Here is a 24,896-nt window from a genome sequence, read left to right as displayed (position 1 = left end):
CCGGTGACATCGCCGCCCGCCCCGCACCCGGGAACTACAACTCCCAGCAGGCAGCGCGGCCGCCTCGCCCCGCCCCCTTCCCCCCTCCCGCCGGGGATTGGGCGGGCGGCGCGCGGGCGCTGACGCAGCGGCGGCGGCGCGCGGGGATTGGGCGGGCGGGCGGCGCGCGTGCGCGGAGTGGGCGGGCGCGTGCGCGGTGAGTGGTGATGGTGGTGGGGGGGGGCGGGCGCGGGAAGGAAGATGGCGACGGAGCGGCCCGAGGGGGCCGCGGGCCCCGGCGCGGGGGAGCTGCCGCCTCCGCCGCCGCCTCCGCCGCCGCCGCCGCCGCCTCCTTACGCGGGCTGGGCCCCCGCCGAGCTGCAGGCCACGCTGGCCGACATCGGCGCCCCCGCGCAGGGTCCGCCGGGGGTTGGGCACGAGGGGGGGGGCGGTTGGGGACGGGGGGGGGCGGTTGGAGACAGGGAGGGGGGGGCTGGTTGGGGACGGGGAGAGGGAGATGGGGACAGGGACGGGGGGGGTGGGGACGGGGGAACAGGGATGGGGGGGTGTTTGGGGACAGGGATGGGGGGGTTGGGGACAGGAGAGCACGAGGACGGGGGATGTTTGGGGACAGGGGGTTGGGGACAGGGATGGGGGTGTTTGGGGACAGGGATGGGGGGTGTTTGGGGACAGGGATGGGGGGGTTGGGGACAGGAGAGCACGAGGACGGGGGATGTTTGGGGACAGGAGGGGTTGGGGACAGGGATGGGGGGTGTTGGGGACAGGGATGGGGGGTGTTTGGGGACAGGAGGGGTTGGGGACAGGGATGGAGGGTGTTTGGGGACAGGGATGGGGGGTTGGGGACAGGGATGAGGGGGCTATTTGGGGACAGGAGGGGTTGGGGACAGGGATGGAGGGTGTTTGGGGACAGGGATGGGGGGTTGGGGACAGGGATGAGGGGGCTATTTGGGGACAGGAGGGGTTGGGGACAGGGACGGGGGATGTTGGGGACAGGGACGGGGGGCTGGGGACAGGGATGGGGGGTGTTTGGGGACAGGAGGGGTTGGGGACAGGGACGGGGGGCTGGGGACACGGATGGGGGGTGTTTGGGGACAGGGACGGGGGGTTGGGGACACGGACGGGGGGTGTTTGGGGACAGGAGGGGTTGGGGACAGGGATGGGGGATGTTGGAGACAGGACGGGGGGCGTTTGGGGACAGGAGGAATTGGGGACAAGGACAGGGGTGTTTGGGGACAGGAGGGGTTGGGGACAGGGACGGGGGGGCTATTTGGGGACAAGGATGGGGGATTGGGGACAGGCCCCGGGGGGGGGATGGAGGGGGCTTTGGGGGGGGGATATTTGGGGACAAGCCCTGGGGGGGGGGGGTCAGGGAATTTGGGGACAGAACTGGGAGTATTTGGGGACAGTGGGGACAGCGGCGGGGACATTTGCTCGGGGGGGGTTGGGGACAGCAATGGGGGGGGATTTGGGGCGGGATTGGACAATTTGGGGGAGGGGACAGATTTGGGGTCCCCCGGGGGCGTTTGGGGGGGGGGGAGGTCCCTCACCCATGGGTGCCCCCTCACCCATGGGTGCCCCACAGGCAGCCGGGAGGAGCTGGTGGAGCGGCTGCAGACCTACACGCTGCAGGTGAGCCGCCCCCCCCCCCCCGGCACCCATGGGTGGCCCCGCGCTGGGGCACCCTTGGGTGGGGGCCAGCACCCCCCACAAACACCCTCCTCCCCCCCCCCAATGGGTGTCACCGTGCCCCAACGTCCCCCCCACCCCGGCGTGGGGGATCCCTCATCTCCCTCCTCTCCCAGGGTGGGGGGTGGGGGGGGTCCCTACACCCCCACCCATGGGTGCTGTCCCCAAATCGCCCCCCCCCCCACCCGTCACCCTGTCCGTCCGTCCCCCGCAGACGGGCATTGTCCTGAGCCGCCCGGTGCTGCGGGCCGAGGAGGGTGACAAGGCGACGCAGCCCCCCCTGCCGGGGCAGGTAGGACCCCGGGGTGCCCCAGGGTGGGGGGGGGGCAGGGAGCACCCCAGGGTGCCCCGTGGGGGGAGATGGGGGTGTTATGGGGGGCAGGGAGCACCCCGGGGTGCCCCATGGGGGGAGATGGGGGTGTTATGGGGGGCAGGGAGCACCCCGGGGTGCCCCGTGGGGGGAGATGAGGGTGTTATGGGAGGCAGGGAGCACCCCAGGGTGCCCCATGGGGGGTGATGGGGGTGTTATAGGGGGCAGGGAGCACCCCAGGGTGCCCCGTGGGGGGAGATGAGGGTGTTATGGGGGGCAGGGAGCACCCCGGGGTGCCCCATGGGGGGAGATGGGGGTGTTATGGGGGGGCAGGGAGCACCCCGGGGTGCCCCGTGGGGGGAGATGGGGGTGCTGTGGGGGGCAGGGAGCACCCCAGGGTGCCCCGTGGGGGGAGATGGGGGTGTTATGGGGGGCAGGGAGCACCCCAGGGTGCCCTGGGGTGGGTGGGGGGGCAGGGAGCACCCCAGGGTGCCCCATGGGGGGAGATGGGGGTGTTATGGGGGGCAGGGAGCACCCCAGGGTGCCCCATGGGGGGAGATGGGGGTGTTATGGGGGGCAGGGAGCACCCCAGGGTGCCCCATGGGGGGAGATGGGGGTGTTATAGGGGGCAGGGAGCACCCCAGGGTGCCCCATGGGGGGAGATGGGGGTGCTGTGGGGGGCAGGGAGCACCCCAGGGTGCCCCATGGCGGGAGATGGGGGTGTTATGGGGGGCAGGGAGCACCCCGGGGTGCCCCGTGGGGGGAGGTGGGGGTGTTATGGGGGGCAGGGAGCACCTTGGGGTGCCCAATTGGAGGTGGGGGGATGATGGGTGCTCCGGTAGGACCTTGGGGTGCCCCATTGGAGGTGGGGGGGATGATGGGTGCTCCAGTAGGACCTTGGGGTGCCCCATTGGAGGTGAGGAGATGATGGGTGCTAGGGTAGGACCTTGAGGTGCCCCATTGGAGGTGGGGGAGATGATGGGTGCTCCAGTAGGACCTTGGGGTGCCCCATTGGAGGTGGGGGGATGATGGGTGCTCCAGTAGGACCTTGGGGTGCCCCATTGGAGGTGGGGAGATGATGGGTGCTCCAGTAGGACCTTGAGGGTGCCCCATTGGAGGTGGGGGAGATGATGGGTGCTAGGGTAGGACCTTGGGGTGCCCCATTGGAGGTGGGGAGATGATGGGTGCTATGGTGGGACCTTGGGGGTGCCCCATTGGAGGTGGGGGGATGATGGGTGCTATGGTGGGACCTTGGGGTGCCCCATTGGATGTGGGGGGATGATGGGTGCTCCAATAGGACCTTGGGGTGCCCCATTGGATGTGGGGAGATGAAGGGTGCTCCGGTAGGACCTTGAGCTGCCCCATTGGAGGTGGGGAGATGATGGGTGCTCCAGTAGGACCTTGAGGGTGCCCCATTGGAGGTGGGGGAGATGATGGGTGCTCCAGTAGGACCTTGGGCTGCCCCATTGGAGGTGGGGAGATGATGGGTGCTATGGTGGGACCTTGGGGGTGCCCCATTGGATGTGGGGGGATGATGGGTGCTCCAATAGGACCTTGGGGTGCCCCATTGGATGTGGGGGGATGATGGGTGCTCCAGTAGGACCTTGAGGTGCCCAATTGGATGTGGGGGGATGATGGGTGCTCCAGTAGGACCTTGAGGGTGCCCCATTGGAGGTGGGGGCATGATGGGTGCTAGGGTAGGACCTTGGGGTGCCCCATTGGAGGTGGGGGAGATGAAGGGTGCTACGGTGGGACCTTGGGGTGCCCCATTGGAGGTGGGGAGATGATGGGTGCTCCAGTAGGACCTTGGGGTGCCCCATTGGAGGTGGGGGAGATGATGGGTGCTCCAGTAGGACCTTGAGGTGCCCCATTGGAGGTGGGGGAGATGATGGGTGCTAGGGTAGAACCTTGGGGTGCCCCATTGGAGGTGGGGAGATGATGGGTGCTACGGTGGGACCTTGAGGTGCCCCATTGGAGGTGGGGGAGATGATGGGTGCTCCAGTAGGACCTTGGGGTGCCCCATTGGAGGTGGGGAGATGATGGGTGCTCCAGTAGGACCTTGAGCTGCCCCATTGGAGGTGGGGAGATGATGGGTGCTCCAGTAGGACCTTGGGGTGCCCCATTGGAGGTGGGGAGATGATGGGTGCTAGGGTAGGACCTTGGGGTGCCCCATTGGAGGTGGGGGAGATGATGGGTGCTCCAGTAGGACCTTGAGGTGCCCCATTGGAGGTGGGGGAGATGATGGGTGCTAGGGTAGGACCTTGGGGTGCCCCATTGGAGGTGGGGAGATGATGGGTGCTATGGTGGGATCTTGGGGGTGCCCCATTGGAGGTGGGGGGATGATGGGTGCTATGGTGGGACCTTGGGGTGCCCCACTGGAGGTGGGGGGATGATGGGTACTCCAATAGGACCTTGGGGTGCCCCATTGGATGTGGGGAGATGATGGGTGCTCCGGTAGGACCTTGAGCTGCCCCATTGGAGGTGGGGAGATGATGGGTGCTCCAGTAGGACCTTGAGGGTGCCCCATTGGAGGTGGGGAGATGATGGGTGCTCCAGTAGGACCTTGAGGGTGCCCCATTGGAGGTGGGGGAGATGATGGGTGCTAGGGTAGGACCTTGGGGTGCCCCATTGGAGGTGGGGAGATGATGGGTGCTATGGTGGGACCTTGGGGGTGCCCCATTGGAGGTGGGGGGATGATGGGTGCTCCAATAGGACCTTGAGGTGCCCAATTGGATGTGGGGGGATGATGGGTGCTCCAGTAGGACCTTGAGGTGCCCCATTGGAGGGTGGGAGGGATGATGGGTGCTCCAGTAGGACCTTGAGGGTGCCCCATTGGAGGTGGGGGCATGATGGGTGCTAGGGTAGGACCTTGGGGTGCCCCATTGGAGGTGGGGGAGATGAAGGGTGCTAGGGTAGGACCTTGGGGTGCCCCATTGGAGGTGGGAAGATGATGGGTGCTCCAGTAGGACCTTGGGGTGCCCCATTGGAGGTGGGGGAGATGATGGGTGCTAGGGTAGGACCTTGGGGTGCCCCATTGGAGGTGGGGGAGATGATGGGTGCTCCAGTAGGACCTTGGGGTGCCCCATTGGAGGTGGGGGAGATGATGGGTGCTAGGGTAGAACCTTGGGGTGCCCCATTGGAGGTGGGGAGATGATGGGTGCTACGGTGGGACCTTGAGGTGCCCCATTGGAGGTGGGGGAGATGATGGGTGCTCCAGTAGGACCTTGGGGTGCCCCATTGGAGGTGGGGAGATGATGGGTGCTAGGGTAGGACCTTGGGGTGCCCCATTGGAGGTGGGGGAGATGATGGGTGCTCCAGTAGGACCTTGGGGTGCCCCATTGGAGGTGGGGAGATGATGGGTGCTAGGGTAGGACCTTGAGGTGCCCCATTGGAGGTGGGGGAGATGATGGGTGCTAGGGTAGGACCTTGAGCTGCCCCATTGGAGGTGGGGAGATGATGGGTGCTACGGTGGGACCTTGAGGTGCCCCATTGGAGGTGGGGGAGATGATGGGTGCTCCAGTAGGACCTTGGGGTGCCCCATTGGAGGTGGGGGAGATGATGGGTGCTAGGGTAGGACCTTGGGGTGCCCCATTGGAGGTGGGGGGGATGATGGGTGCTAGGGTAGGACCTTGAGCTGCCCCATTGGAGGTGGGGAGATGATGGGTGCTCCAGTAGGACCTTGAGGTGCCCCATTGGAGGTGGGGGAGATGATGGGTGCTAGGGTAGGACCTTGGGGTGCCCCATTGGAGGTGGGGGGGATGATGGGTGCTAGGGTAGGACCTTGAGCTGCCCCATTGGAGGTGGGGGAGATGATGGGTGCTACGGGGGGGCAGGCAGCACCTTGTGGCACCCCATCGAGGGTGGGGACCCCCCACGGGCCCCCCACCCTGACCCCCGGCACCCGCAGCTGCCCGCCATGGCCATGCAGCACCCGCCGGTGGGCATGGTGCCCCCGCCGCCCGGCATGGGCATGAGCTACCCGCTGGGCGTGGGGGTGCCGCCGCCGCCGCCGCCGCCGCCGGGCATGGGGCCACCCTTGCGGGTGCCCCCCGGCGAGGCGGGGCTGCGGGTGCCCCCCGGGGTGCCCCCCGGGGTGCCCCCCGGCGAGCCGGGCCTCTCCGAGGACGAGCGGCTCAAGCTGGCGCAGCAGCAGGCGGCTCTGCTGCTGCAGCAGGAGGAGCGCGCCAAGCAGGTAGGGCACCCATGGGACCTCCCTCCCCACCCCGGGCACCCATGGGACCTCCCACGGGCACGGGGGCACCCATGGGACCTCCCCCTCACAGCGCGGCGGCAACCCCCGGGCGGTGGGGGGGTCTCCGCTTTGCCCTAGACGGTCGCCCTTTGGCGCCTCTTCTTGGGTGCAGGGGGCACCCACCCGGGCGTGGGTGGGAGTTCGGGGTGCGGGAGGGCACCCGTGGGGTGCTCCCCCCTCCCCCCGGCGTGGCAGGGCACCCGTTGGACGTTCCCGGGCACCCGTGGGTCTTCTCCAGGGCGTGGTTGGGCACCCGTTGGGCACCTCTGGCGGCTATGGGTCTCTCCTGGAGCATGGTTGGGCACCCATGGGCCCCCTAGCATGGTTGGAGACCCATTGGACACCCATGGGCCCCCCCCCCCCCCCCCAGGGCATGGGTGGGCACCCATTAGACATCTTTGGGTACCCACAGGTCTTCTCTGGGGCATGGCTTGGCACCCATGGGTCCCCTAGCATGGTCAGAGACCCATTGGACACTCCTGGGCACCCATGGGCCCCCCCAGGGCATGAGTGGGCACCCATTAGACATCTCTGGGCACCTATGGGTGTTCTCTAGGGAATGGTTGAGCACCCATTGGACACCCCTGGGTACCCATGTGTCTTCTCCTGGCCGTGGTTGGGCGCCCATGGGTCTTCTCCAGGGCATGGCTGGGCACCCGTGGGCCTCCTGGCATGGTTGGGCACCCACTGGGCACCCATGGGCACCCATGGGTCTTCTCCAGGGCGTGGTTGGGCACCCATGGATCTTCTCCAGAGCATGGTTGGGTACCCATGGGCCCCCTGGCATGGTTGGAGACCCTTTGGACACCCCTGGGCACCCATGGGTCTTCTCCGGGGCATGGTTGGACACCCATGGGTCTCTCCTGGAGCATAGCTGGGCACCCATGGGCCCCCTGACATGGTTGGGCACCCGTTGGGCACCCATTGGTTTGCTCTAGGCCATGGCTGAGCACCCGTTGGGCACCCATGTGTCTCTCCTGGAGCGTGGCTGGGCACCCGTGGGCCCCCCGGCATGGTGGGAGACCCATGGGACCTCCTTGGGCACCCATGGGCCCCTCCTTGCCCCCCAGCATTGCCGTGCACCCATAGGCCCCCGTTGCACGTGGTCACGCACCCATGGGTCCCCCCAGCAGCCACATCTGGGCACCTTTTGCGCACGGTGGGGGCACCCGCAGCCCCCACCCCGGTGTTGCTGCCCCCCCCCAACCCTGATGTAGCACCCAAAGCGGGGGAGGGGTGCCAGCACCAACGGGTGCCAGGTGTCACCCTGACCCCCCCCCCCCCGCACCTTTCCGGCAGAGCCAGCACCCGTTTGGGGACAAGGTGAAGGAGCAGGAGCTGCTGGAGCAGCAGAAACGGGTACGGTGGGCGCAAGGTGGGAGGAGGGGGTGGGACACACGCGGGGACACGGGGTGGGGACAGCGGTGACGCTGCCACCGGTGCCCGCAGGCGGCGGTGCTGCTGGAGCAGGAGCGGCAGCAGGAGCTGGCCAAGCTGGCGCCCGCCGTGCCCCGGCCCCCGCCGGACGTGGGACCTTTGGGTGCTCGGCCACCGCTGGCACCCCGAGGTGAGTGCCACCGTCCCCAAGGGTCACGTCGGGCAGTGTCGCCGTCCCCGAGGACACATTGGGCAGTGCCACCGTCCCCAAGAGCTGTGGTGGGCCGTGCCACCATCCCCGAGGGCACATCGGGCAGTGCCACCATCCCCAAGGACACATCAGGCAGTGCCACCGTCCCCAAGGGTTAAAATGGGCAGTGCCACCATCTCCAAGGGCCACACTGGGCAGTGCCACCATCCCCGAGGGGCAAAATGGGCAGTGCCACCATCCCCAAGGACACATCAGGCAGTGCCACCATCCCCAAGGACGCATTGGGCCGTGCCACCATCCCCGAGGGCCACATTGGGCAGTGCCACCATCCCCAAGAGCTGCGGTGGGCCATGCCACCATCCCCGAGGACACATCAGGCAGTGCCACCATCCCCAAGGACGCATTGGGCCTTGCCACCCTCCCCGAGGGCCACATTGGGCAGTGCCACCATCCCCGAGGCCACATCAGGCAGTGCCACTGTCCCCAAGGGGCAAAATGGGCAGTGCCACCATCTCCAAGGGCCACATCAGGCAGTGCCACCGTCCCCAAGGACACCTCAGGCAGTGCCACTGTCCCCAAAGGGCAAAATGGGCGGTGCCACCATCCCCAGGGACCACATTGGGCAGTGTCACCGTCCCCAAGGGCTGTAGTAGGCAGTGCTGCCATCCCCAAGGACCACATTGGGTGATGCTACTGTCCCCAAAGACACATCGGGCAGTGCCACCATCCCCAAGGACACATCAGGCAGTGCCACCGTCCCCAAGGGTTAAAATGGGCAGTGCCACCATCTCCAAGGGCCACATTGGGCAGTGCCACCGTCCCCAAGGACACATTGGGCTGTGCCACCATCTCCAAGGGCCGCATTGGGCAGTGCCACCGTCCCCAAGGGTTAAAATGGGCAGTGCCACCATCTCCAAGGGCCACACTGGGCAGTGCCACCGTCCCCAAGGACACATTGGGCCGTGCCACCATCTCCAAGGGCCACATTGGGCAGTGCCACCATCCCCAAGGACACATTGGGCCGTGCCACCATCCCCAAGGACACATTGGGCCGTGCCACCATCCCCAAGGGCACATCGGGCAGTGCCACCATCCCCAAGGATTAAAATGGGCAGTGCCACCATCTCCAAGGGCACATCAGGCAGTGCCACCGTCCCCAAGGATTAAAATGGGCAGTGCCTCCGTCCCCAAGGACACATTGGGCTGTGCCACCATCTCCAAGGGCCACATCGGGCAGTGCCACCATCCCCAAGGGCTGTAGTAGGCAGTGCCACCATCCCCAACAGTCAAAATGGGCAGTGCTGCCATCCCCAAGGACACATCAGGCAGTGCCACCATCCCCGAGGGCCACAGCGGGTGATGCCACTGTCCCCAAGGGCCAAAATGGGCAGAGCCGCCATCCCCAAGGGCCACATTGGGCAGTGCCACCGTCCCCAAGGACACATTGGGCCGTGCCACCATCCCCAAGGGCACATCGGGCAGTGCCACCATCTCCAAGGGCACATCAGGCAGTGCCACCGTCCCCAAGGGTTAAAATGGGCAGTGCCACCGTCCCCAAGGACACATTGGGCTGTGCCACCATCTCCAAGGGCCACATCGGGCAGAGCCGCCATCCCCAAGGGCTGAGACAGGCAGTGCCACCGTCCCCAGGGTGTCAGGAGAGCTGTGGTGGCTGGTGCCACCCCCACTGGGCTCACGCACCATGGTGCCACCCTCTCCCCGTCAATGTCCCCACGTGTCCCTGGCCATCCCCATCGAGGTGTCCCCATCTCCCTGGGGGTCCCTAGGTGTCCCCATGGGTGTCTTTGGGTGTCCCCATGCCTGTAGGGGTCCTTGGGCATCCCTGGGTGTCCCCATCCCCGTGGGGGTCCCCAGATGTCCCCATGGGTGTCCCTGGGTGTCCCCATCCCCATGGGGGTCCCTTGGTGCCCCCAGGGGTCCCTGGGTGTCCCCATGGGTGTCCCTGGGCGTCCCCATCCCCGTGGGGGTCCCTGGGTGGCCCCATGGGTGTCCCTGGGCATCCCCATCCCCATGGGTGTCCCTGGGTGTCCCCATCCCTGTGGCGGTCTTTGGGTGCCCCCGGTTGTCCCCATGGGTGTCCCTGGGTGTCCCCATCCCCGTGGGGGTCCTTGGGTGTCCCCATGGGTGTCCCTGAGCGCCTCCATCCCCGTGGGGGTCTTTGGGTGCCCCTGGTTGTCCCCATGGGTGTCCCTGGGCGGCCCCATCCCCATGGGTGTCCCTGGGTGTCCCCATCCCTGTGGCGGTCTTTGGGTGCCCCCGGTTGTCCCTATGGGTGTCCCCGGGCGTCCCCATCCCCGTGGGGGTCCCTTGGTGTCCCCATGGGGGTCCCCGGGTGGCTCCGGTGGCCTCCACCATCGCTCACCAGCTCCTCTCGCCCCGCAGGCAGCGCACCCGTGGGTGCCCCCATGCCTGGCATGCCCATGGGTGCCCCCCGCCCCCGCGGGCCCCCCCCGCCCCCCGGCGAGGAGAGCCGAGAGGTGAGAGCTGCGGGGGAGGGGAGGGGGCGCCCGGACGCCTGGGCCCTCTGGAGGGGGGGGGTGGGGAGAGGGGAGCACCCGGACACCCAGGTCCCCATGATGGGTGGAGGTTGGAGCAGGGCACCCGGACGCCTGGGTCCTCGTGGGAGGTGACGGATGGGTCCCAATGGGGGTTGGGGCAGGGGGTCCCTTGGGTGGGGGGGACTTGGGGCACCCGGACACCTGGGTCCACATTGAGGTGGGATGGAGGAAGCCATCTGCCATGGGGTGGCACCCGGACACCTGGGTCCCCATTGAGGTGGGATGGAGGAAGCCATCTGCCATGGGGTGGCACCCGGACACCTGGGTCCCCATTGAGGTGGGATGGAGGAAGCCATCTGCCGTGGGGTGGCACCCGGACGCCTGGGTCCCCACTGAGGTGGGATGGAGGAAGCCATCTGCCATGGGGTGGCACCCGGACGCCTGGGTCCCCATTGAGGTGGGATGGAGGAAGCCATCTGCCATGGGGTGGCACCCGGACACTTGGGTCCCCATTGAGGTGGGATGGAGGAAGCCATCTGCCGTGGGGTGGCACCCGGACACTTGGGTCCCCACTGAGGTGGGATGGAGGAAGCCATCCGCCATGGGTGGCACCCGGACACTTGGGTCCCCATTGAGGTGGGATGGGGGAAGCCATCTGCCATGGGGTGGCACCCGGACGCCTGGGTCCCCATTGAGGTGGGATGGAGGAAGCCATCTGCCATGGGGTGGCACCCGGACACTTGGGTCCCCATTGAGGTGGGATGGAGGAAGCCATCTGCCGTGGGGTGGCACCCGGACACTTGGGTCCCCCCTGAGGTGGGATGGAGGAAGCCATCTGCCATGGGGTGGCACCCGGACACCTGGGTCCCCATTGAGGTGGGATGGAGGAAGTCATCTGCCATGGGGTGGCACCCGGACACCTGGGTCCCCATTGAGGTGGGATGGAGGAAACCATCCGCCATGGGGTGGCACCCGGACACCTGGGTCCCTGGCGGGGGTGACAGCACAGGGACCACCCGGACGCCTGGGTTCTCCCCACAGCCGGACGACTCCACCGTGGGCCCGAAGATCCCGCAGGCGCTGGAGAAGATCCTGCAGCTGAAGGAGATCCGCCAGGAGGAGCTCATCACTGTCCCCGGCGTCTCGGGTGAGTCCGGGGGCACCCCGGGGTGGGCCCCGACGGGTGCCCAGCACCCACCGCTCACCCGCTCCGTGTCCCCCACAGCCGATGACGAGATGGAGACGGATTCACGGGCTTCGCTAAGCGTCTCGGCCTCCGAAACCGAGGACGACGCGGTGCTCTCCAAGAAAGAGGTGAGGGTGGGCGCCGGGGTGGCCGGACCCCCACCCAGCTCTGCCGAGAGGGCACCCTTGGGTGCCAGGCCCCGCCGTGGGCTGGCGACACCAACGCCAAGCCCGGCAGCGCCCTCAACCTCGCTCTTCTCCTCGCCGCCAGCGCAACCGCAAGCGCCGCAACCGCAAGAAGAAAAAACGGGCCCGGGTGACGCGTGACGGGGCCACCCAGTCCGCCCGGGACAGCCCGGCGAGCGCCGAGGCCACCGCCACCGACGTGGAGATCGAGTACGTCACCGAGGAACCCGAGATCTACGACCCCAACTTCATCTTCTTCAAGAGGATCTTCGACGCTTTCAAGGTAGTCATCAACTCGGCGCAAGGGGCCCTAGCCGGGCACCCGGGGCCGCACCCGCGGCGGGCAGAGCCTCACGGCACCCGTCGCCCTGCCCGCAGCTCACGGATGACGTGAAGAAGGACAAGGAGAAGGAGCCGGACAAGGCGGACAGGCAGGAGAACGCCACCGTGCCGAAGAAGAAGGGCTTTGAAGACGGGCAGAAGGGCAGCGAGGATGATAGCTCGGAGGATGAGCAGGTGGGTGCCCAGCTGGGCACCGTTTTGGGTGCCGTCATGGGACGGGAACGGCCACCGTGGTGGGAACGGGCACCGTTTTGGGCACTGTGGTGGAGATGGGCAGCATTTTGGGTATCGCAGTGGAGATGAGGACCAGGATGGGTGTCGTGGTGGGGACAGGGACCATGGTGGTCACTCTGGGGAGAACGGGCACCAGGATGGTAATCGCAGCGGGGACAGGCACCGTTTTGGGCGGTCGTGGTGGAGATAGGTACCAAAATGGGCACCATGGTGGAAATGGGAGCCAGAATGGGCATCATGGTGGGGACGAGGACCATGGTGGTGACTTTGGTGAGGATGGACGCCAAGATGGGCACTGTGGGGAAAGATACCAGGATGGTCATCGTGGTGGAGATGAGGCAGTAGAGTGGGTATTGGTAGGGACAGGACACCAGAATGGACATTGTGGTGGAAATGGCAACCAGGTGGGCTTTGTGGTGGGGACAGGACACCAGGATGGACATCGTGGTGGGGACGGACACCAAATTGGGCACCGTGGCAGGAACAGGCACCATTTTGGGTGTTGTGGTGGGGACAAGCGCTAGGATGGGCATCATGGTGGTGGTGGGAACTGTGGTAGTCACCACAGTGGAGACAGGGGCTGTGATGGGCATCGTGGTGGAGATGGGCACCAGGATGGGACCGTGGTGGGGATGGTGGACCGTGGTGGGCACTGTGGTGGGAATGGGCACCAGGATGGGCACTATGCTGGGGTCAGGAACCGTGATGTCCATCGTGGTGGAGATGGGCACCATGGCAGAGATGGGGACCATGGTGGGAACCATGGGTGGGATGTGGACTGGATCGGACATCATGGCGGAGATGAGCACTAGAATGGACACTGTGGTGCAGACTGTGACCGTGGTGGGTGCCAGGGTGACAGGGAGCAGAGGGGACGCACTGAGGGGCCAGGGGTGGCAGGACCCACTGGCACCCTGTCCCTGACGCCCCGGGGTGCCGTTGGCAGGAGAAGAAGCCCGAGGTGCCCAAGCTGTCGAAGAAGAAGCTGCGGCGCATGAACCGCTTCACCGTGGCCGAGCTGAAGCAGGTGAGGGGACGCGGTGTCCTCTGCCCGCCTCGGGGTGGACATGACACCCGTGTGCCCACCTGGGGACAGCTGTGCCACCCCGAGGTGCCCTGTGCCCACCTTGTAGAGGACGTGACACCCGTGTGCCCACCTGGGGACAGCTGTGACACCCCAAGGTGCCCTGTGCCCAGCTTGTAGAGGACGTGACACCTGTGTGCCCACCTGGGGACAGCTGTGCCACCCCAAGGTGCCCTGTGCCCACCTTGTAGAGGACACAACACCCATGTGCCCACGTGGGGACAGCTGTGCCACCCCAAGGTGCCCTGTGCCCACCTTGGTGCGGACACAACACCCGTGTGCCCACCTGGGGACAGCTGTGACACCCCAAGGTGCCCTGTGCCCAGCTTGTAGAGGACGTGACACCTGTGTGCCCACCTGGGGACAGCTGTGCCACCCCAAGGTGCCCTGTGCCCACCTTGTAGAGGACACAACACCCATGTGCCCACCTGAGGACAGCTGTGCCACCCTGAGGTGCCCTGTGCCCACCTTGATGCGGACACAACACCCATGTGCCCACTTGGGGACAACTGTGTCACCCCGGGGTGCCCCATACCATGCAGACGACATTGGGGGTCCCCCCTGCCTGCCCGGCGAGCCCCGTGCCGGCGACACCCCGAGGGTGACACCGGCGCCCGCCTGTACCCCGGCAGCTGGTGGCACGCCCCGACGTGGTGGAGATGCACGACGTGACGGCGCAGGACCCCAAGCTCCTGGTGCACCTCAAGGCCACCCGCAACTCGGTGCCCGTCCCCCGGCACTGGTGCTTCAAGCGCAAGTACCTGCAGGGCAAGAGGGGCATCGAGAAGCCACCCTTCGAGCTGCCCGACTTCATCAAGCGCACCGGCATCCAGGAGATGCGCGAGGCCCTGCAGGAGAAGGTAACCCGTGGCGCCAACGCCGAGGCGGGCGCCCACCCGGGGTGGCCGTGGCTGGGGATGGGCCCCGGTGGCCCATTGGAGGCAGTGGGCAGGTCCTCAGAGATCCTGGGTGCCCATCCAGAGCGTTTGGGAGGTCTTGGGAGATCCTGGGTGCCCCTCGGGGGTGGTAGAGATGTTCTGGAGCCCTGTTGGGGGTGTCCTGGGTGATCCTGGGTGCCCATCCAGAGCGTTTGGGAGGTCTTGGGAGATCCTGGGTGCCCCTCGGGGGTGGTAGGGATGTTCTGGAGCCTTGTTGGGGGTGTCCTGGGTGATCCTGGGTGCCCGTCTAGGGTGTTCAGGATGTTACGGGAGATGCTGGGTGCCCACCTGGGCTGTTGGGAGCGTCGTGGGGGATCCTGGGTGCCCGTCTAGGGTGTTCAGGATGTTATGGGAGATGCTGGATGCCCACCTGGGCTGTTGAGAGCGTCCTGGGGGATCCTGGGTGCCCATCCAGGGCATTTGGGAGGTCTTGGGAGATCCTGGATGCCCCTTGGGGGTGGTAGGGATGTTCTGGGGCCTTGTTGGGGGTGTCCTGGGTGATCCTGGGTGCCCATCTAGGGTGTACAGGACGTTACGGGAGATCTTGGGTGCCCACCTGGGCTGTTGAGAGCGTCTTTGGGGGATCCTGGGTGCCCATCCAGGGCATTTGGGAGGTCTTGGGGGATCCTGGGTGCCCCTCGGAGGTGGTAGGGATGTTCTGGAGCCCTGTTGGGGGTGTCCTGGGTGCCCGTCTAGGGTGTTCAGGACGTTACGGGAGATGCTGGATGCCCACCTGGGCTGTTGAGAGTGTCCTGGGTGATCCTGGGTGCCCATCCAGGGCATTTGGGAGGTCTTGGGGGATCCTGGGTGCCCCTCGGGGGTGGTAGGGATGTTCTGGAGCCCTGTTGGGGGTGTCCTGGGTGATCCTGGGTGCCCGTCTAGGGTGTACAGGACGTTACGGGAGATCTTGGGTGCCCACCTGGGCTGTTGAGAGCATCCTGGGGGATCCTGGGTGCCTGTTGGTGGCGTCCTGCTGAACTCTGGGTGCCCGTTCAGGATGTCCTGGGGGATCCTGAGTGGCCACCTGGGCTGGTGGGACCCATTCAGGACGTCATGGGATCTCAGAGTGCTTCTCGGGGGTGTTGAGGTTGTCACAGGAGACCATTGAGGACATCCTAGGTGCCCATCCGGGGCGTTGGGGACATCCTGGTTGATCCTAGGTGCCCAGCTGGGGTGTTGAGAACATCCTGGGGGCATTGGGGACATCTCTGGGTGCCCCGCGGGCGTGATGGGGACGTCCCGGAGGGCTCTGGGTGCCCCCCTGACACCCGGCACCCGCAGGAGGAGCAGAAGACGATGAAGTCGAAGATGAGGGAGAAGGTTCGGCCCAAAATGGGCAAAATCGACATCGACTACCAGAAGCTGCACGACGCCTTCTTCAAGTGGCAGACCAAGCCCAAGCTCACCATCCATGGTGACCTCTACTACGAGGTGGGTGCCCCCAGCACCCTTGGGTGCCCCCGGCGCCCGCCCGGGCCCGCAACACCTCTTGGACGCCCCCTCTAGCACCCATCCCACCACCTCCGGGTGTCCATGGAGGCCTCAACTGGGCTCTGTCCCCTCTAGGTGCCCCCGGGGCACCCAGTTGGGGCTCTGTCCCCTCGGGGTGCCCCCCCCCCCAGCACCCATCTTGGTGTGGGGTCCCCCTCTGGTCACCTGCCAGGGTGCTCCCCTCGGTCCCCCCACCCTAGGTGACCTCCTCCGCGTCCCCGTGCCTCCGAAGCACGTGCCATGTCCCCTGATGGTGTCCCCATGTCCCCCTGACGGTGCCACTGTGTCCGTCGTGCCCCCCCCTGACAGTGCCACCCTGTGTCCACCAGCAATGTCCTCCTGCGAGTGCCACCGTGTCCCTCATGCCCACCCAGCGGTGCTGCCCTGTCTCCCGTGTCCCCCAGCAGTGTCCCCATGCCTCTCTGACAATGCCACCCTGTCCCCTTGTCCCCCAGTAGTGTCCCTGTGCCCCCCTGACAGTGCCACCCTGTCCCCTGTGTTCCCCAGTAGTGTCCTTGTGTCCCCCTGATGGTGCCACAGTGTCCCTCATGCCCCCCAACGGTGCCACCTTGTTCCTTATGTCCCCTGGCAGTGTCCCCATGCCCCCCTGACAGTGCCACGCTGTCCCTTGTGTCCCCCAGTAGTGTCCCTGTGCCCCCCGACAGTGCCACCCTGTCCCCTGTGTCCCCTAGCAGTGTCCTTGTGTCCCCCTGATGGTGCCACAGCATCCCTCATGCCCCCAACAGTGCTACCCTGTCCCCTGTGTCCCCTGGCAGTGTCCCAGTGTCCCTCTGATGGTGCCACCTTGTCCCTCATGCTGCCTTGACAATGCCACCCTGTTCCCTGTGTCCCCTAGCAGTGTCCCCATGTCCCCCGATGGTGCCACCATGTTCCCCGTGCCCCCAGTGGTGTCCCCGTGCTCCCTGATGGTGCCACTGTGTCCCTTGTGCCCCCCAACAGGCCTCCGTGTCCCCCAGCGGTGTCCCCGTGTCCCTCTGGCAGTGCCACCCTGTCCCTCATGCCCCCCTGACAGTGCCATCTTGTTCCTTATGTCCCCTGGCAGTGTCCCCATGTCCCCCTGATGGTGCCCCTCTGTCCCCCATGTCTCCCCAGCAGTGTCCCCATGCCCCCCTGGCAGTGCCACCATGTCCCTTGTGTCCCCTGGCAATGTCCCCATGTCCCCCTGACGGTGCCACCCTGTCCCCCGTGTCCCCCAGCAGTGTCCCCATGCCCCCCTGACAGTGCCACCGTGTCCCTCATGCCCCCCGACGCTGCCACCCCATCTCCCAGCACTGTCCTCGTGCCACCTTGTCTCCGCTTCCCTCCACCACGATGTCCCTACCTCCCGGTGTCCCCTGCCCATCCCCCACCACGATGTCCCCCGTCCCCACGATGTCCCCCGTCCCCAACGCTGTCCCCTGCCGCGCCAGGGGAAGGAGTTCGAGACACGCCTGAAGGAGAAGAAGCCGGGCGACCTGTCGGACGAGCTGCGCATCGCCCTGGGCATGCCCGTGGGGCCGGTGAGCCGGGCGGGGGGCACCCATGGGTGCTGGGGGCACCCGTGGGTGCTGGGTGCACCCCGGGGTGGGGGGGGGGGACCGGATAAAACAGGGAAAGCGGGGGGGGGGAGAGGGGGTAACACCGCGGGGCGCAGCAGGGGGATACCGAGGGGCGACGCGGGGGCCGGGGGAGCGTAGCAGGGACGTGGGGGGCACCCATGGGTGCCCTGACGCGCGTCCCCCCCCCCGCAGAACGCCCACAAGGTGCCCCCACCCTGGCTCATCGCCATGCAGCGCTACGGGCCCCCCCCCTCCTACCCCAACCTCAAGATCCCCGGCCTCAACTCCCCCATCCCCGAGGTGAGTGGGGGTCTCGGGGTGCTGGGGGGGGGTCCCAGGAGGGGGTTTGGGGGGTCCTCAGGGTGCTGGGGGGGGTCCCAGGAGGGGTTTTGGGGGTCCTCCGGGTGCTGGGGGGTCCCAGAAGGGGGTTTGGGGGTCCTCGGGGTGCTGGGGGGGGTCCCAGGAGGGAGTTTGGGGGTCCTCAGGGTGCTGGGGGGGTCCCAGGAGGGGTTTTGGGGGTCCTCGGGGTGCTGGGGGGTCCCAGGAGGGGGTTTGGGGGTCCTCGGGGTGCTGGGGGGGTCTCAGGAGAGGGTTTGGGGGTCCTCGGGGTGCTGGGGGGGTCCCAGGAGGGGGTTTGGGGGTCCTCGGGGTGCTGGGAGGGTCCCAGGAGGGGGTTTGGGGGTCCTCAGGGTGCTGGGGGGTTCCCAGGAGGGGGTTTGGGGGTCCTCAGGGTGCTGGGGGGGGGTCCCAGGAGGGGTTTTGGGGGTCCTCGGGGTGCTGGGGGGTCCCAGGAGGGGGTTTGGGGGTCCTCGAGGTGCTGGAGGGGTCTCAGGAGAGGGTTTGGGGGTCCTCAGGGTGCTGGGGGGGTCCCAGGAGGGGGTTTGGGGGGTCCTCAGGGTGCTGGGGGGGTCCCAGGAGGGGATTTGGGGGTCCTTGGGGTGCTGGAGAACCCCAGGGAGGAGGTTGGGGGACCTCAAGGTGCTGGGGGGGTCCTAGAAGGGGTTTGGGGTGCTGGGGGGGCCTGAGGGGGTCCTTTGGGTGCTGGGGGGGTGTCACAGTCCTGGGTGGGGGGTCCTAGGGAGGAGTTTGGGGTCCTTGGGGGGGTCCTTTGGGTGCTAGGGAGGGGGATCGCAGGCAGGGGGTGCCAGGGTTTTCGGGGGTCACCAGGGGGCAGGGAGGTCAAGGAAGATGGTGGGGGGGGGTCCCTTGGGTGCTATTGGGTCACAAGAGGGGGGGGGGAGAGGATTTGGGGTGCTGGGTCACAGTCCGGGGGGGCCCTTGGGTGCCTTTAGACCCCCCCACCCCCAAACTGCCTGGGGGTGGGCAACATCTCCGCAGGGCACCGTTACCGGGGAAGCTCGCAACGCCAGCACGGCGCTGGGTGGGGGGGGGGGGGGATTTGGGGTGGGGGGGACCGGGCACCCACGGGCAGCACCCACCCGCTGCACCCAGGGCTGCTCCTTCGGGTACCACGCCGGGGGCTGGGGGAAGCCGCCCGTGGACGAGACCGGCAAGCCGCTCTACGGCGACGTCTTCGGCACCAACGCCGCCGAGTTCCAGGTACGCCGGCACCCGCGGGTGCTCCCGGGAGCACCCATGGGCTCCCTCCCTCCCCACCCAGCTCTCCCGGGCACCCATCTCCACCCCAGCTCCTCCTGGGCATCTCCGTCTCCTTCCTGGGCACCTTCATCTTCCTTGTTTTTCTCCTGGGCACCTTCATATCTCTTGTTTCCCACCTGGGCACCTGCATCTCCCTTATTTCCCTCCTGGGCACCTTCGTCTTCCTCCTGGGCACCTTCATCTTCCTCCTGGGCACCTCCATCTACCTCGTTTTTCTCCTGGGCACCTTCATCTCCCTTGTTTCCCACCTGGGCACCTTCATCTCCCTCCTGGGCACCTTCATCTCTCTTGTCTCCCTCCTGGGCACCTTCGTCTCCCTCCTGGGCACCTTCGTCTCCCTCCTGGGCACCTTCGTCTCCCTCCTGGGCACCTTCATCTCCCTTATTTCCCACCTGGGCACCTTCATCTTCCTCCTGGGCACCTCCATCTACCTCGTTTTTCTCCTGGGTACCTTCATCTCCCTTGTTTCCCACCTGGGCACCTGCATCTCCCTCCTGGGCACCTTCATCTCTCATTTCCCACCTGGGCACCTGCATCTCCCTTATTTCCCACCTGGGCACCTTCATCTTCCTCCTGGGCACCTTCATCTCCCTTGTTTCCCACCTGGGCACCTTCATCTCCTTCCTGAGCACCTTCATCTTCCTCCTGGGCACCTTCATCTCTCATTTCCAACCTGGGCACCTTCGTCTTCCTCCTGGGCACCTTCGTCTTCCTCCTGGGCACCTTCATCTCCCTTGTTTCCCACCTGGGCACCTTCATCTTCCTCCTGGGCACCTTCATCCCCCTTATCTCCCTCCTGGGCACCTTCATCTCCCTCCTGGGCACCTTCGTCTTCCTCCTGGGCACCTTCATCTCCCTTATGTCCCACCTGGGCACCTTCGTCTTCCTCCTGGGCACCTTCACCTCCCTTGTTTCCCACCTGGGCACCTTCATCTTCCTCCTGGGCACCTTCATCCCCCTTATCTCCCTCCTGGGCACCTTCATCTCCCTCCTGGGCACCTTCGTCTTCCTCCTGGGCACCTTCAACTCCCTTATTTCCCACCTGGGCACCTTCGTCTCCCTCCTGGGCACCTTCGTCTCCCGTGTCTCCTTCCTGAGCACCTTCATCTTCCTCCTGGGCACCTTTTTCCCCTTCTGGGCTCTCCACCACCCTCATTTTCACCTTGGGCACCTTCATCTCCCTCCTGAGCACCCTTGGGCATCTCCATCTCTCTCCTGGGCACCCCAGGTACCTTCCTCTCCTTCCTGGGCATCCTCATCCCCATCCTAGGCACCTCCATCTCCATCCCAGGCACCTTTTTCTTTCTCCTGGGCACCCAGTGCACCCTCATCTTCCTTCTGGGCACCTTCATCTTCCTCCTGGACATCTCCATCTTCCTCGTGGCCACTCCAGGCATCTCCATCTCCTTCCTGGACATCTGCATCTCGCTTTTGAGCACCCCTGAGCACCTTCATCTTCCTCCTGGTCACCACAGGCACCTTGGTCTTCCTTTTGGGCACCTCCACCTTCCTCCTGGGCAGCTCCGTGTCCCTCTTGGGCACCTTCATTTCCATTCTAGGCACCTTCATCTTCTTCCTGGACACCCCTGGGCACCTCCAGCACCCTGAGCTCCTTGGGCACCCCCTGCACCCTCCATCTCCCTCCTGGGCACCTTCTTCTTCTTCTGAGCATCCTTGGGCACCTCCATCTGCCTCTTGAGCACCCCAGACACCTTCATCTCGCTTCTGAGCACCCCACGCACCCTTGTCTCCTTCCTGGGCACCTCCATCTCCCTCCTGAGCACCCTCAGGCACCTCCATCTCTTTCCTGACCACCTCGGAGATCTTCATCTCCTTCCTGAACGTCATGCACCCTTGTCTCCTTCCTGGGCACCTCCATCTCCCTCCTGAGCACCCCCTGCACCCTTGTCTCCCTCCTGGGCACCTCCATCTCCCTCCCGAGCACCCCCTGCACCCTTGTCTCCCTCCTGGGCACCTCCATCTCCCACCTGAGCACCCTCAGGCACCTCCATCTCTTTCCTGACCACCTCGGAGATCTTCATCTCCTTCCTGAGCGTCATGCACCCTTGTCTTCTTCCTGGGCACCTCCATCTCCCTCCTGAGCACCCCCTGCACCCTTGTCTCCCTCCTGGGCACCTCCATCTCCCTCCTGAGCACCCCCTGCACCCTTGTCTCCCTCGGGGGCACCTCCATCTCCCTCCTGAGCACCCTCAGGCACCTCCATCTCTTTCCTGACCACCTCGGAGATCTTCATCTCCTTCTTGAGCGTCATGCACCCTTGTCTTCTTCCTGGGCACCTTCTCCCCTCCTGAGCACCCCCTGCACCCTTGTCTCCTTCCTGGGCACCTCCATCTCCCTCCTGAGCACCCCCTGCACCCTTGTCTCCTTCCTGGGCACCTCCATCTCCCACCTGAGCACCCTCAGGCACCTCCATCTCTTTCCTGACCACCTCGGAGATCTTCATCTCCTTCCTGAGCGTCACGCGCCCTTGTCTTCTTCCTGGGCACCTTCTCCCCTCCTGAGCACCCCACGCACCCTCATCACCCCTCGGGCACCTCTGTGTCCCCCCCCGTCTCCCTCACGGGCACCCCGACACCTCTCCGTCCCACCGCAGACCAAGGCGGAGGAGGAGGAGATCGACCGGACGCCTTGGGGCGAGCTGGAGCCGTCGGACGAGGAGTCCTCAGAAGAGGAGGAGGAAGAGGAGAGCGACGAGGAGAAGCCTGACGAGACGGGCTTCATCACGCCAGCCGACAGGTGGGCGCGGCGGGGACCCGGCGCGGTGACACCCGGAGGTCCCGGGCGCCCGCTCACCGCCTGCCCGCTGTCCCCCGCAGTGGCCTCATCACCCCCGGTGGCTTCTCCTCGGTGCCGGCCGGCATGGAGACCCCCGAGCTCATCGAGCTGAGGAAGAAGAAGATCGAGGAGGCCATGGATGGGTAAAGGGGGAGGATGTGGCCGTGGGCATTGGGTGGCTTTTGGGGTAGATCGGAGGGGGGCGGCTGCCAGGGAGACCCAGGGTGGGTGCAGGGACGCGGGGTGGGTGCCAGGGTGGGTTTTGGGGTAGATATGAGGAGATGGGTGCCAGGGGGACATGGGGTGGGTGCAGGGGTGGGAGGAGGTAGTGGGTGCTGGAGGGGACGTGGGGTGGGTGCTAGGGTGTGTTTTGGGGTGGGAGGAGGTAGTGGGTGCTGGAGGGGACATGGGGTGGGTGCCAGGGTGGGTTTTGGGGTAGATATGAGGAGATAGGTGCCAGGGGGACATGGGGTGGGTGCAGGGGTGGGAGGAGGGAGTGGGTGCTGGAGGGGATGTGGGGTGGGCGTTACGGTGGGCTTTGCGGTGACAGGAGGAAGTGGGTGCTGCAGGGGACATGGGGTGGGTGCCAGGGTGTGTTTTGGGGTGGTAGGAGGGAGTGGGTGCTGGAGGGGACATGGGGTGGGTGCCAGGGTGTGTTTTGGGGTGGTAGGAGGTAGTGGGTGCTGGAGGGGACGTGGGATGGGTGCTAGGGTGTGTTCTGGGGTGGGAGGAGGTAGTGGGTGCTGGAGGGGACATGGGGTGGGTGCCAGGGTGTGTTTTGGGGTGGGAGGAGGGAGTGGGTGCTGGAGGGGACGTGGGGTGGGTGCTAGGGTGTGTTTTGGGGTGGGAGGAGGGAGTGGGTGCTGGAGGGGACGTGGGATGGGTGCTAGGGTGTGTTTTGGGGTGACAGGAGGAAGTGGGTGCTGGAGGGGACGTGGGATGGGTGCTAGGGTGGATTTTTGGGGTGACAGGAGGAAGTGGGTGCTGAAGGGGACGTGGGGTGGGTGCCAGGGTGTGTTTTGGGGTGGTAGGAGGGAGTGGGTGCTGGAGGGGACATGGGGTGGGTGCCAGGGTGTGTTTTGGGGTGGGAGGAGGTAGTGGGTGCTGGAGGGGACGTGGGATGGGCGCTAGGGTGTGTTTTGGGGTGACAGGAGGTAGTGGGTGCTGGAGGGGACATGGGGTGGGTGCCAGGGTGGGCTTTGAGGTGCCAGAAGGTCACACGGTGGGTGCTGCCTGGATCTCAGCAGTGCAGGAGCAGGAGGTGGCTTTCGGGGCAGGTTTGGGGACACGGGGTGACCTTCAGGGTGTGGGGTGCCGGGATGGGTGCCGTGCCCCCAGCACCCACCCCACCCATCACCCCCCCCACCCCACCCCACCCCACAGCAGCGAGACGCCGCAGCTCTTCACGGTGGTGCCGGAGAAGCGCACGGCCACCGTGGGCACCGCCATGATGGGTTCCACCCACATCTACGACATGTCAGCGGTGAGCACCACCACCACCACAGGTGGGTGGGGTGGGACAGCACCCACCCGACGGGTGCTGACCACCCCCGTGCCCCACAGGTGATGGGTCGCAAGGGCCCGGTGGCCGAGGCGCAGGGCGTGGAGGTGGCGCTGGCGCCCGAGGAGCTGGAGCTGGACCCCACGGCCATGACGCAGAAGTATGAGGAGCACGTGCGCGAGCAGCAGGCCCAGGTGGAGAAGGAGGACTTCAGCGACATGGTGGCCGAGCACGCCGCCAAGCAGAAGGTGAGAAGGTCACCCGTGGTGCCACCACCTTTGGTGACACCAGGAAGGACTGAGGGTTGGGCAGGTGACAGCACCCGTTCTTCACCCTCCTTCTTCTGCTCCACAGCAGAAGAAGCGCAAGGCCCAACCGCAGGACGCCCGCGGCGGTGGCAAGAAGTACAAGGAGTTCAAGTTCTAGCTCGTCCCCTCCGTGTCCCCAACCCGGCCGCGTCCCCGACTCCTCCATGTTGTCCCCACCGACACCACCATGGTGTCACCTCCCGCCTCGGTTTTGTAAATAAAAAAGAGCCGGGTGACCCCCCCGGTGTCACCTGGCTCCGCGCGTCAGCTGCTTGTGGGGTGCCACCGGCGGGGTGTCCCCAAGGGTGGCTGGGGGGCTGCTGGGGTCCCTTCAGGTGTGCATGTCCCCAACCCGCTGGTGGCGTCACCCATTTGGTGATGTTCTCCCCGGTGGCCCCCATCGTGTCTGCCTGTCGCCCCCCAAAATGTCCCTCGAGGTGTCACCGCAGTCCCATGGCCCTGGTGCCTGCCCCACAGTGGCCCCTGTCCCTGGTGTCCCCCCTGCCCCACATGGTGCCACTTGCCCCCCTGGCCCTGGTGTCCCCTGGCCCTGGTGTCCCCCCTCCCCCATGGTGCCACTTGCCACCATGGCCCCTGTGTCCCCTGTGTCCCCTTGGCCCTGGTGCCCCCCGCATGGTGCCACTCGCCCCCATGACCCCTGTGTCCCCTGTGTCCCCTTGGCCCTGGTGCCCCCCGCATGGTGCCACTCGCCCCCATGACCCCTGTGTCCCCGGTGTCCCCTGTCCCTGGTGCCCCCCCCCCATGGTGCCACTCGCCCCCATGACCCCTGTGGCCCTGGTGTCCCCCTCCATGGTGCCACTCGCCCCCATGACCCCTGTGGCCCTGGTGTCCCCTGTCCCTGGTGCCCCCCCATGGAGCCACTCACCCCCATGACCCCGGTGTCCCCTGTCCCTGGTGCCCCCCCCATGGTGCCACTTGCCCCCTGTGTCCCCGGTGTCCCCTGTCCCTGGTGCCCCCCCCCATGGTGCCACTCGCCCCCATGACCCCTGTGGCCCTGGTGTCCCCTGTCCCTGGTGTCCCCCTCCATGGTGCCACTCGCCCCCATGACCCCTGTGGCCCTGGTGTCCCCTGTCCCTGGTGCACCCCCCCATGGTGCCACTCACCCCCAGGACCCCTGTGGCCCTGGTGTCCCCTGTCCCTGGTGCCCCCCCCATGGTGCCACTCGCCCCTGTGGTCCCTGTGGCCCCAGTGTCCCCTGTCCCTGGTGCCCCCCTGGCCCCGTGGGGGAGGGGGGAAGCGCGGGCTCTGCCCCTTTTAGACCGGCATCTGCCCGAGG

General features: G+C 66.5%; 1 protein-coding gene across 1 annotated transcript; it reads left to right on the top strand.

Moving 5' to 3' along the window:
• The first annotated feature begins 234 nt into the window (after positions 1 to 234).
• On the top strand, positions 235 to 23,870 carry SF3B2 (splicing factor 3b subunit 2). Its single transcript, XM_067317211.1, has 22 exons — positions 235 to 397; positions 1,583 to 1,629; positions 1,901 to 1,978; positions 5,904 to 6,188; positions 7,548 to 7,607; positions 7,698 to 7,815; positions 10,240 to 10,334; positions 11,397 to 11,502; positions 11,581 to 11,669; positions 11,812 to 12,009; positions 12,105 to 12,242; positions 13,249 to 13,329; positions 14,019 to 14,246; positions 15,606 to 15,755; positions 17,246 to 17,335; positions 17,567 to 17,674; positions 18,827 to 18,934; positions 21,609 to 21,751; positions 21,832 to 21,933; positions 23,174 to 23,273; positions 23,354 to 23,539; positions 23,646 to 23,870. The coding sequence occupies exons 1-22, from the start codon at positions 241 to 243 to the stop codon at positions 23,715 to 23,717; spliced, it is 2,739 nt and encodes a 912-aa protein (XP_067173312.1). The 5' UTR covers positions 235 to 240; the 3' UTR covers positions 23,718 to 23,870.
• The last annotated feature ends 1,026 nt before the right edge of the window (positions 23,871 to 24,896 follow it).

This window comes from Apteryx mantelli, unplaced genomic scaffold (genome assembly GCF_036417845.1).
Source record: "Apteryx mantelli isolate bAptMan1 unplaced genomic scaffold, bAptMan1.hap1 HAP1_SCAFFOLD_33, whole genome shotgun sequence".
NCBI classification, from domain to species: domain Eukaryota; kingdom Metazoa; phylum Chordata; class Aves; order Apterygiformes; family Apterygidae; genus Apteryx; species Apteryx mantelli.
Note: the sequence above shows the minus strand (reverse complement) of the source record. Positions and strands in the feature narration are given on the sequence as shown.